At 42.0% G+C, this 13,342-nt stretch overlaps 1 protein-coding gene across 1 annotated transcript; it reads left to right on the top strand.

Moving 5' to 3' along the window:
• The first annotated feature begins 1,956 nt into the window (after positions 1-1,956).
• LOC118473554 (uncharacterized) lies at positions 1,957-9,185 on the top strand. Its single transcript, XM_035963388.1, has 2 exons — positions 1,957-8,152; positions 9,116-9,185. The coding sequence occupies exon 1, from the start codon at positions 2,531-2,533 to the stop codon at positions 3,761-3,763; it is 1,233 nt and encodes a 410-aa protein (XP_035819281.1). The 5' UTR covers positions 1,957-2,530; the 3' UTR covers positions 3,764-8,152; positions 9,116-9,185.
• Positions 9,186-13,342: the final 4,157 nt, after the last annotated feature.

The following is a 13,342-nucleotide window of genomic DNA, read 5'->3' as shown; positions in this document are numbered from 1 at the left end:
TAGATGATTTATTACTAGGTTATTTTATTAATATTTTCTTTTTATAATGAAAGGAGAAAATATCACCGGTAGTATGGAAAATAGATTTTTACTAGCCAAATAAACATGTTCGCAAGTATAGCGCTTAAATTCTTAGAGTTAATAAAATACCTGTTTAGGTCAAAATAACCCCGCTTATGTTATAAAAAGTCCAATTAGTAACTTATATGAATTTTTAGAATATTAGATTCATTTTTGTCATACTAAATAATTTGAGTTAGAAATAATAAAAGGTATTAATTCATTTATTAGTATTAAAAGATGATAATTATCATTTAATGTTATTAATGATGTTAAAATATATTAATACTAGTTAAAACCGTATTTATTGCACCCACCCATAAATTCACCATTAGGACTCACAATAATAGCCACAATTGAATTAATAAGTATTTACGCGATTAGTACGTAATTAAGATATAATTAGTGTGATGTGTTAATGTGTGCTTAATGACGTATTGGTGTATGTTTATGAAATGGTGCATGTTTGTTTATTGGTTTATGTTTTATTTTTGTATGTGCGCTATGCGACTCTATTAGAAGCCGACTGTGTGGTAGAGAATCCGAACTCGTTCGGGGACGACCCGCAAGACGCTGTTGAGCAAGGCAAGTGGATTCTCCCTCTGCATATTCTGTTTGTACCTATTCACTGCATATAATAATGTTTACCTTTTTGATATATTGCATAATTTGATGGGATTTACCTAATTAAGGATTTCCTAGATTTACTACCTGTATTCCTTGTTTAACCTGGGAAAATAAATAAGTTGTGCAAGATTCATGCTACCGCTCAACTTAATGATTCTTAATGTCACTCTTTAATTGGTTTTAATGTTCCAAAAATGTTAATTGGCAATTATGACATTAACCCGATGGTTAAGATAATTTTATTACAAATTTAATTGGAACATGGAGTGACCACTCAGGATAACAGTGCAACCACGAGTGCTATCATGGCTCTGGCTTTGGTAATTAGCTCTATATGCTTAGTGCCTAGCAACCTTACCTGAAAGATGGGCAAGAGGGGGAGCGGTAGGTGCTGGCAGCCCACGTTAACATGGGGACGTATTCTTGGCTAAGGTACCTCACCCAGGGGGCCACCACCATCGTCTTAGAAACCTTAGCGGGTTGCTTCGTATTAAGTGTATTTTGTGAAAGCCTCATAATGGATCCCTAGCCATTCACCTCGGCAGTGTCTAAGGGTCCGATCAACCCGGGCTAGATGGGATACATGGCTTGTGGGTAAAGTTGTACCACCTCTGCAGAGTGTAAAACTGATATATCAGCCGTGCTCCCGGTTATGAGCGACCTGGACTCCTCACATGATAATTGAACTTAAAGATGGAATTAAATTGAGATCCGATGATCTGCCAATAATTTGCTTAAGTGGTTTCACTTAAGTGTTTTTGCTATATTCATATTCCTTTGTTTAAATGGGATATTTGGGAATCACACTTATTAGTAAGACAGGTGTTGTTAATAAAATGTTGACCAACTAAAATGCTTACTGCTCAACCTTAGCCTCACCTTGTTATACCTGCATTAGTTTTTCCCCCACTTGCTGAGCCCCGACCATAAGTGAGCTCACCCTTGCTTAATTTTGATCAGAGGGTGATGCTGGAGACTTTGATGGAGATTTTATCGACGACGATGATTTCTAAGTCTAACGATGCGCCGGTCAACTTCCTGTGGAAGATTGCCCAGTTGCTTATTTCCGCTTTACTTTGATGTGATACTTGTTAAAGATACAATGTTTCAGATGATGTAATAAAGTATTATACTCTCTTTACGCCTTTATTGCATTGTCTTTTGATATATTACACTTGTGACGTCAACATATGTGTGGAAATGGATCCTGGCACACATATGGTATGCGCTCGGTTCTACCCCCTGGAACCGGGTGTGACAGAAGTGGTATCAAAGCTATGCTGACCCTAGGTCGTTAGACTAGTTAGAAATGGAAATCCTAGTTAGTCTTTCAAAACTTGAGTTATTTTCCTCCATAAAAAAACTTATTTTATCTCAAAACTCAACTCCTTTATATTCAACTCTTCTAGTCTGATTTTCTCTCGTCTATTAGAAGGTTGCTATCAGAAGAACTGCTTACAAAAGCATCGACTATGTTGCTCAAGATCGGCCAGCACCCTCTACCCCACCTTTGGATGATGAAGAAGAAGCGTCTTTCTCTGCCTTATCCTCATTCTTTTTGGAAGGCTATGTTATGAAACCCCTGAGTCTATCACCATACTCCTTTAGGTTGATAGGATAGTTTATTGAAATAAGCTAGACGCGATAGACGATAAAATAGTGTTATACTATAATAATAACAACAATGTGATGGTGATGTTTGATATGTTTGTGTTGGATTTTTGTTTGAGTGCAATGGTCTGATGGCCATAAGAGCATTAAAAAAACATAAACTTAAGAAATTTCCCTCTAGAATCTTTTCTACTCCCCACTTCTCTAAGGACTTCACCTCCTAACCACTCAGATGGTGAACCCACGTCAAGGACCCAACAACAATCGGAACCAGCGTGGTCAACAAGCACCACCACCACCACCTAATCCCAATATGGAGCAGTTCATCGCCGCCCAAATGCAGATTCTGCAAGGACTCACTGCTGCGGTTCAGCAATTACAACAGAACCAACAGAATCAACAACCCCAGCAGCAGCAGTATGCGCCCCGGGCCAGAGATAAGCACCGGGACTTCATGAGTCATCACCCGCCAACATTCTCTCATGCGGTTGATCCTCTAGATGCCGATGACTGGCTCAAGGTCATTGGAAAGAAGCTGGACATCACTCAGTGCAACGACCGAGAGAAGGTCTTGTACGCCTCGGGAAGACTCGAGGGAGCTGCGTCCGATTGGTGGGATGCCTTCACAGCGGCACATCCCAACGCAGATACCATAACCTGGCAGGAGTTCCAAGAGAACTTCCACGCTCACCACATCCCCTCTGGAATCATGAAGCTGAAGAAGGAGTTCCTTTCCCTTACTCAAGGGAATATGACTGTCAGCGAGTATCGTGATCGCTTCACTCAGCTTTCACGTTATGCCCCTGAGGAAGTGGACACTGATGAGAAGCGCCAAGAGCGTTTCCTGGAAGGACTGATTGGACCTCTGAACTATCAACTTCAGAGCCATACCTTCCCCAATTTCCAGACACTGCTGAACAAGGCAATTGGCCTTGAAAGCAAAAGAAAGGAATTATCTGACCACAAAAGAAAATTTCAAGGTCAGTCCAGCAGGAACACTCGCCCGAACAATGCTCAAGGTTCGCAGTTCCGCTCTGGAAATCAGGGTGGAAATAATTATCAAGTGCAACGCTCTGGACAGCAAAGCCAGAGAAGTAATCAAAACCAGAACCAGCAAAGGAGCAACTCCCAGACCAACCAGAGGTCTGGTGGAAATTCCCAGAACCGTCAAGGTAGCACCAACAACACGCAGGCCAGAAACAACGCACCTGTCCAACCCAATGGATGTTTCAAGTGCGGTGAGCTAGGCCACTATGCCAACAACTGCCCAAGGCGCAACCAGCAAACACCCCAAAGGAGCAATACTCAGAAAAATGACCAGAACACCCCCGCTCGTGGATCTGCTCAGAACAAGACTCCGCAGAACCAGAGCAGAGGAAGGGTCAATCATGTCACTGCGGAATCAGTGCCTGAGGATGCCGACATAGTGTATGGTATTTCCTTGTTAACTCCATACCTGCATTAGTTTTATTTGACTCTGGAGCATCACATTCGTTTATAACTGAGTCATTTGTGGAAAAACACAATATACCTAAGTATCCCCTTAAGAAGATATTACACATTAGTTCACCGGGAGGTGACATGAAGGCCACACACTCATGCCCCCATGTTAATATCAAGATTCAAGGAATAGAGTTTTCAGTCAACCCAGTGGTCCTAGGATCCAACGGTATCGATGTGATTCTTGGATGCAACTGGTTGAAAAGTTGTAATGGAGTGGTACAGTGTGCCAATAGAACAATTATGTTGACAAGTCCTCAAGGTGAAAGAATCCAAGTTAACATAGACAAGTCAACAGATGAAAAAGGGAAAACAGTGATCAATCACTTGGAAGAAAAGCCCTTGGAAAATATCAAAGTAGTGTGCGAATACCCAGACGTATTTCTGGAGGAATTGCCAGGTATGCCACCTGACCGTGATATAGAGTTTTTTATTATTACCCGGAACCGCACCGATCTCGAAAAGACCTTATAGAATGGATGTCAAAGATTTAGTAGAACTGAAGAAACAAATAGAAGAATTACTAGAAAAAGGTTTCATTCGCCCAAGTTCATCCCCTTGGGGAGCCCCAGTGCTATTTGTGAACAAGAAGGATGGTTCGAGGAGAATGTGCGTTGATTATAGAAGTTTGAATGAAGTAACCATCAAGAATAAATACCCACTACCTCGGATTGAAGACTTATTTGATCAAATGAAAGGAGCTAAGATATTCTCGAAGATAGATCTGAGATCGGGATATCATCAGTTAAAGATTCGAGCAGAAGATGTACCGAAGACAGCCTTCACGACAAGATATGGATTATATGAGTTTTTGGTCATGTCGTTTGGACTGACTAATGCACCAGCATACTTCATGAACTTGATGAATAAAGTATTCATGGAATATCTGGATCATTTTGTGGTCGTATTCATTGACGACATACTGATATATTCTCCGAATGAGGAAACACATGAAGATCATCTAAGGCTAGTCCTACAAAAGCTTCGTGACAACCAACTATACGCAAAGTTCTCGAAGTGTGATTTTTGGTCGAAGGAAGTTGCTTTCTTAGGACATATCGTTACCGATGGTTGAATTAAAGTGGACCCATGAAAGATAAGTGAGATACTAGATTGGAAGCAACTAAAGGATGCGTCTAAGATCAGAAGTTTTCTTGGATTGGCAGGATACTATAGAAGATTTATTGAAGGTTTTTCCAAGTTAGTGAAACCTCTTACCTCTCTACTGGAGAAAGGTAAAGAGTTCAATAGGATGAAGCTTGCCAGAATTGTTTTGAAGAACTCAAGAAAAGGTTAACCACTGCACCAATATTGGTAATGCTAGACATCCACAAGGGATTTGATGTGTATTGCGATGCATCACACCTTGGACTTGGATGTGTGCTAATGCAAGAAGGAAAGGTGATTGCTTATGCTTCAAGACAGTTGAGGAAGCATGAGAAGAATTATCCTACGCATGATTTGGAACTAGCTGCCGTAGTGCATGCTTTGAAGATTTGGAGACACTATATGATTGGAAACAAGTGCAAAATCTTCACGGATCACAAAAGCTTGAAATATATATTCACTCAGAAAGAACTCAACCTCAGACAGAGAAGATGGCTTGAGTTGATTAAGGACTATGATTTGGAAATACAATATCACCCAGGAAAAGCAAATGTAGTAGCTGATGCTTTGAGCCGTAAGGGTCAAGTGAACAACATCACTACTCATTTGATGTCACAGGAATTGTGCTGGGAAATGGAACAACTCAACCTTGGATTTCTCAATAATGTAGAAGCAACGGTGATGGAAGTTGAATCTACTTTGGAAGAAGAGATTCGTAAAGGACAAGAGTCTGATGAGAAAATTAAGGAAATTAAAGCTTTGATTGGTTTGGGAAAAACCCCAGATTTCACGGAAGATGAACAAGGCACAGTATGGTTTAAGAAGAGAATCTGTGTACCCAAAATCGAGCACTTGTGCCAACTTATTTTGAGAGAAGCTCATGATTCAGCTTACTCTATTCACCCTGGAAGTACAAAGATGTACCAGGATCTTAAGGAAAAGTATTGGTGGGGTACGGTTTGAAAAGAGATGTTGCTACTCATGTTGCATTATGTGACGTGTGTCAGCGAGTTAAAGCTGAACACCAAAGACCAGCAGGATTGCTACAACCTCTCAAGGTACCAGAATGGAAATGGGAAGAAATCGGTATGGATTTCATAGTTGGACTACCCCGTACTCGAGATGGCTATGATTCAATATGGGTCGTAGTAGACAGGTTAACTAAAGTAGCACATTTTATACCTGTGAAGACAACTTACTCGGGAGCCCAGTTAGCAGAGTTATACATGTCGAGAATTGTTTGTCTGCATGGAGTACCGAAAAAGATCGTATCAGATCGAGGAACCCAGTTTACCTCGCGCTTTTGGAAAAGACTACATGAGTCCATGGATACCAAGCTAAACTTTAGTTCAGCTTATCATCCGCAAACGGATGGGCAAATAGAAAGAACAAACCAAGTGTTGGAGGATATGCTAAGAGCTTGCGCTCTAAAGCATGGTAGAAGCTGGGATAAAAGTTTGCCTTATGCAGAATTCTCGTATAACAACAGTTATCAGGCAAGTCTAAAAATGGCACCATTTGAAGCACTTTATGGACGAAAGTGTAGAACACAGCTTTACTGGAATCAGACTGGAGAAAGTCAAGTATTCGGTCCAGAAATTCTCCAAGAAGCCGAAAAGCAAGTACAGATTATTAGAGAAAATTTGAAGTCAGCACAGTCAAGATAGAAAAGCTATGCTGATAATAGAAGAAGAGGGTTGATGTTCGAAGTAGGAGACTTCGTATACCTTAAAGTTTCACCGATGAGAGGAATGAAAAGGTTTAAAGTTAAGGGAAAATTATCTCCTCGCTATATCGGCCCATTCAAGATTTTGGAAAGAAAAGGTGAAGTAGCCTACCAGTTAGAGCTACCCGATAGTTTATCGGATGTCCATGACGTATTTCACGTATCACAACTCAAGAAGTCTTTAAGAGTATCGGAGGAACAGTTACCCATGGAATAACTGAATGTCAATGAGGATTTGACTTATTCAGAGTACCCAATCAGAATTTTGGAAACATCTCGCAGAATTACACATAGTAAAGTTATTAACATGTGCAAATTTCAGTGGAGTCATCATTCGGAAGATGAAGCGTCTTGGGAAAGAGAAGATGAACTTAGAGCAGAATTCCCTCAGCTATTTTTAGAAGTTATCTAATCTCGAGGACGAGATTCTTTTTAGAGGGGTAGGTTTTGTAACGCGTCAAATCCATCTATTAAAAACAATCTAATTTAGTTCACTTTCATTAGGGATTTTTTTAATAATTAAAGTAGTGATATAATTGGGTTTAACAAATTTTGTGAATAATTAAAATCTACCAAATAGTTGATGCATTCATTTTTCGGTGCATTGTTTTTTTTGTTTGTTAATGAATTACAACAAAATTATTTTAATTTATTCTGTTTTATGAGGCTTAGTTTATATAAATAATAGGAATTTGCCTAAAGATTATTTACTATGAATTTTATTATTAGATTTATTATACTTTTGGAATATTTAAAGTATATTTATTAATGAATAACCTATTTAAAAAAATAAAAGAAAATGAATTTCGAAATTAACAAAAAAAAACGTGAACACGTTTGGCCCAGTGGCCGTTTGGCCGAACGGCCGTGCCAGCCAAACAGCATGCACACGCTCTCTCATCAATAGCATGTGGATCAAAGTTTTCTCATCTCCTTTCCATGACGTGTGGGGACCACCTGTAGGAGGTTTCCTCTTCACCACAACATAGCAGAAATCATATCGCACAGCCGCCCCTACTGTACGCTGGAAAGCAGACCGCCGCCGTTCACGCCACGGGCCCGCGCCGCACCACCTACTACTGCGCACCCAGCAGCGATATGCCTTCTCTCCTCTTCTCCTCCTTTATAGCTCGGATTACTGGCCCATTAGAGCCAGCCGTTTCCTCCATCAATGGTGTTCAAATCCTCCGTTTCTCATCTTCAATCCCTATTAATTTGGCCACGAATCTTCCTCTCCTACCGCCTATAAAATCTGAGCCGAGCTTGTTCTCCTCTCCCCTGCTGGCTCCGGTTGTTCTCATGCTCCAAATATTTGCTCCCTTGCGCTGAGTTCGTTACTTCATTGTCGCGAAGTCATCTGTGTGCGTCGTCTGCGCTCCAGCAGCCTGCCAGCCAGACTCGTCGCCGGAGTTCGCCGTTCATCGCCGGAGCTACGCCACCCGTCATCCGAAGCCGAGCCCTGCTCTTCTCCACCCGGCCGAAACCCCGTCGAGCCATCCCTGTCACACGTGCGAACCCAAGGTTGAAGACAACCCCAAATTAATTTGTGTATTTTCAAAATACTTTTGATTAGATTCATGAACTGTGTATTTAGTTTGTTGTAATATGAACATGTGTGATCCGCAATTCATGTGTATGTGCGTTATGAAATTTTTGGTAGAGATTTACGATTATTAGTGCACCGTGATAATTCATGTTAATCGATGCGTTGATTTTTGGATTAGAGAAATATGGCGAGAATTTAGTAGTCGCACGTTGGTGATAAAAACAATAGATAGGAATTTTTGTAGTTAAATTTGGTTACAACGAACTTTAGAAACTACTTGGAGGATTATAGTCATAGGTTCATTTTAATGAATTTAGAAAGTGGTATAGAACTCATATCATATAAACATTATAGGATTTTAGATGATTTATTACTAGGTTATTTTATTAATATTTTCTTTTTATAATGAAAGGAGAAAATATCACCGGTAGTATGGAAAATAGATTTTTACTAGCCAAATAAACATGTTCGCAAGTATAGCGCTTAAATTCTTAGAGTTAATAAAATACCTGTTTAGGTCAAAATAACCCCGCTTATGTTATAAAAAGTCCAATTAGTAACTTATATGAATTTTTAGAATATTAGATTCATTTTTGTCATACTAAATAATTTGAGTTAGAAATAATAAAAGGTATTAATTCATTTATTAGTATTAAAAGATGGTAATTATCATTTAATGTTATTAATGATGTTAAAATATATTAATACTAGTTAAAACCGTATTTATTGCACCCACCCATAAATTCACCATTAGGACTCACAATAATAGCCACAATTGAATTAATAAGTATTTACGCGATTAGTACGTAATTAAGATATAATTAGTGTGATGTGTTAATGTGTGCTTAATGACGTATTGGTGTATGTTTATGAAATGGTGCATGTTTGTTTATTGGTTTATGTTTTATTTTTGTATGTGCGCTATGCGACTCTATTAGAAGCCGACTGTGTGGTAGAGAATCCGAACTCGTTCGGGGACGACCCGCAAGACGCTGTTGAGCAAGGCAAGTGGATTCTCCCTCTGCATATTCTGTTTGTACCTATTCACTGCATATAATAATGTTTACCTTTTTGATATATTGCATAATTTGATGGGATTTACCTAATTAAGGATTTCCTAGATTTACTACCTGTATTCCTTGTTTAACCTGGGAAAATAAATAAGTTGTGCAAGATTCATGCTACCACTCAACTTAATGATTCTTAATGCCACTCTTTAATTGGTTTTAATGTTCCAAAAATGTTAATTGGCAATTATGACATTAACCCGATGGTTAAGATAATTTTATTACAAATTTAATTGGAACATGGAGTGACCACCCAGGATAACAGTGCAACCACGAGTGCTATCATGGCTCTGGCTTTGGTAATTAGCTCTATATGCTTAGTGTCTAGCAACCTTACCTGAAAGATGGGCAAGAGGGGGAGCGGTAGGTGCTGGCAGCCCACGTTAACATGGGGACGTATTCTTGGCTAAGGTACCTCACCCAGGGGGCCACCACCATCGTCTTAGAAACCTTAGCGGGTTGCTTCGTATTAAGTGTATTTTGTGAAAGCCTCATAATGGATCCCTAGCCATTCACCTCGGCAGTGTCTAAGGGTCCGATCAACCCGGGCTAGATGGGATACATGGCTTGTGGGTAAAGTTGTACCACCTCTGCAGAGTGTAAAACTGATATATCAGCCGTGCTCCCGGTTATGAGCGACCTGGACTCCTCACATGATAATTGAACTTAAAGATGGAATTAAATTGAGATCCGATGATCTGCCAATAATTTGCTTAAGTGGTTTCACTTAAGTGTTTTTGCTATATTCATATTCCTTTGTTTAAATGGGATATTTGGGAATCACACTTATTAGTAAGACAGGTGTTGTTAATAAAATGTTGACCAACTAAAATGCTTACTGCTCAACCTTAGCCTCACCTTGTTATACCTGCATTAGTTTTTCCCCCACTTGCTGAGCCCCGACCATAAGTGAGCTCACCCTTGCTTAATTTTGATCAGAGGGTGATGCTGGAGACTTTGATGGAGATTTTATCGACGACGATGATTTCTAAGTCTAACGATGCGCCGGTCAACTTCCTGTGGAAGATTGCCCAGTTGCTTATTTCCGCTTTACTTTGATGTGATACTTGTTAAAGATACAATGTTTCAGATGATGTAATAAAGTATTATACTCTCTTTACGCCTTTATTGCATTGTCTTTTGATATATTACACTTGTGACGTCAACATATGTGTGGAAATGGATCCTGGCACACATATGGTATGCGCTCGGTTCTACCCCCTGGAACTGGGTGTGACACACACCACCCACAGGACAGAGAAGTATGCAGAGATCTACATTAACCAGATAGTTCGATTGCATGGGATACCAAGGACTATAGTATCAGATAGAGGAGCACCATTTGTGGCACGATTTTGGGAACAATTGCAGGAATCACTTGGGACCCATGTAATACGAAGCTCAGCATACCATCCCCAAACAGATGGCCAGACAAAAAGGGTAAACCAGATTTTGGAAGACATGTTAAGGGCATGTGTACTACACTACAGAAAAGATTGGGACAAGTGTCTTTCCTTGGCAGAGTTTTCTTATAATAACAGCTACCAGTCCAGTCTAAAGATGGCACCTTTTGAAGCCTTGTATGGGAGAAGATGCAGAACCCCGCTGAATTGGTCTCAAGTAGGAGAGAGGGAAATTTTTGGGCCAGATTTGGTACTTGAAGGCTTGAAGCAGAGGCAAAGGTCAGAGTCATCAAGAAGAACTTAGAAGCTGCTCAGGCCAGACAAAAGAGCTATCATGATAAGAGGCGGAAGCCTCTACAGTTTGAAGTGGGAGACCATGTTTATCTTAAGGTGTCACCCACCAAGGGTGTCCAGAGATTCAGGATCAAGGGCAAGTTAGCTCCTCGCTACATTGGACCCTACAAGATCAAGGAGGCTTGTGGACCAGTAGCCTATCAATTGAAGTTGCCACCCAGCATGTCGGCTGTGCATGATGTGTTCCATGTGTCTCAGCTGCGGAAGTGTGTTTGCCTACCCACTGAAGTACTACCTGAACCAGACATTGAGATAGAACCATACCTGTCCTACCAAGAGTACCCCGTCAAGGTATTGGATCAGAAGGAGAGATTAACTCGGGCAAGGTCGATCAGAATGTATAAAGTTCTGTGGAGTCACCATTTAGCAAAAGAAGCCACATGGGAGACTGAGGATTTTCTATGCTCTCGCTTCCCCGACTTTCTGCCTAAAGGAGTCGGTACGTAACCCAAAACCCCACCCCCACCTGCCCTTTGAATGCAATTATAAGAAAAACTTAGATAACAAGGATAGTCTAAGTTGTGGATTTAACTTAAAAAGGGCTTCCTTCTGAAGTTGCAAAGAGAATGACATTCGAAGAGCAGTAACAAGAGAAACCTGGGTAAAAGAAAGAGTAGCACACCAACACACCTTCACGCACCCCTCCAAGGGACTCTACCTGAAATCTCGGGACGAGATTCCTTTAAGGGGGAGGGCTGTAACACCCCAGGTGTTACCATGGCTAGGGCACATCCATGCACTAATGGCTGTGATCACATGTGGAAGAAACTTAAGGAAAGGAGTATAAGAACCTTGGGGGCTAGGTTTTAACCAAGAAATGTGAATGACCAAAAGCATTACCCAAGTTGTGTGCACTTATCACCTAGTTCAAGAAGGGAGTAAACCCTAGACCTCTCTTGAACCCTATCTCCTAAACACCTTGGTTAAAGGGGAGAGATTAAGCAAAGGTGCAATTCATGACCAAACCTTTGGCACAAAGTTAAGTAACTTATTAACCTACAAATATAGAGAGGAAACATTGCTAAAAGACCCCTTAAGAAACCCCAAATCCATTCCCTAAGTAGAGAAAGAGCTAGAGCTCTCTAATTCTCTCTAAGTCAAAATCTACACCTAATCTAAAGATCCATCGTGTTCACCTTGAAGATGGCACCAAAACCACCTAAGTTCTATACCGAAAATGTGGCATACCACCTAGGGCACCCCCTGGAAAAAGTTGAGACCGAGACCTTGACATTTGACATGTCTTGGCATCATTTTTGTCGCGCAGCGGGCAGGGGGACAAGCCAGATTTGGCGTCTGCATATCTTCTGACCTAGGGCTTATCTTCCCTTGGAACTCACATATAAGAGATAGCCATAGGTGCCAGGAAGAGGTCTGCGCCGGATTTTTGCCAAGATTCGCACGTTTGCGATCTCAGCAAGCGTTTGAACACGGGCAGATGAACACCTCCACGTGTTCGACGCGTTCTACGCGCGCTAGAGCACGCCCGCGCCCGACCTCGCGTGCCCCGCGTCGCGCCAAAGGCCAGCCGACGCCATGGCCCGCGCCCGCGCCTATAAAACGCCCAGTGACCTTAACCGTACCCCTCCGCACGCGCTCAACCTCACCGGAGCTCAAACTCACCGGCGTTTGCCCGTGCACGGCGTGTCCGCGGCCACCCGAGCCCCTGTCACCGTAGACCGGCCAACCAAGCCCTTCCCAACCCCGTCCGACCCTCTGAGAAGACTGAGCACACCTCGGTGAAGCTCCCCGAGCGAGGAATCGGAGTTTGCTTCGCCGGAGAGGCCAGTCCACGGTCGCCGGACTCCACCCGACCGCCGGCGAGCGTAGACCGGGTAATCCTCTGCGCCATTCTTTGATTCCTTGTGCACACGGCGTCTACGTCACCCCGTGAAGCTCACCGTGCCAGTGGATTGAACCAGGTCGCCGTGGTTTGGCCGGCACACCCGCCACCGACGAGAGCACCCGCCTGCGCACGTGGACCGAGCGGTTCCGGCCATCCCCGCCGTCGAGCCGTACACCGTTGTGACCGCCAGAGCCTCCCGGAGCCAACCCCGCCCCTCGCCGGACCTCTCTCGCCGCCGGTAAGCCGCGCCGCCCTTTTCTTTCCCGCGGGTACTGTTTGCATTAGGGGAAGGACCTCGGGGAAGAAGAAGGAAAGGTCGAGGGGATTTTTGAACTGTCAGTGACTCGGATGAATAGTAGCGCGGGGGTATAACTGAGAGAGTTAGTTTAGAAATAACCCAAGGACCTCGGTGCAAAGTGGTTTTCTAGGAAACCTATTATTAAATCTGATTTAAAATTTGAACAGAACTTGAATAATTCATAACTTCTGTTTTAT

This window comes from Zea mays, chromosome 10 (assembly GCF_902167145.1).
Source record: "Zea mays cultivar B73 chromosome 10, Zm-B73-REFERENCE-NAM-5.0, whole genome shotgun sequence".
In the NCBI taxonomy this organism is placed as follows: Eukaryota; Viridiplantae; Streptophyta; class Magnoliopsida; order Poales; family Poaceae; genus Zea; species Zea mays.
Note: the sequence above shows the minus strand (reverse complement) of the source record. Positions and strands in the feature narration are given on the sequence as shown.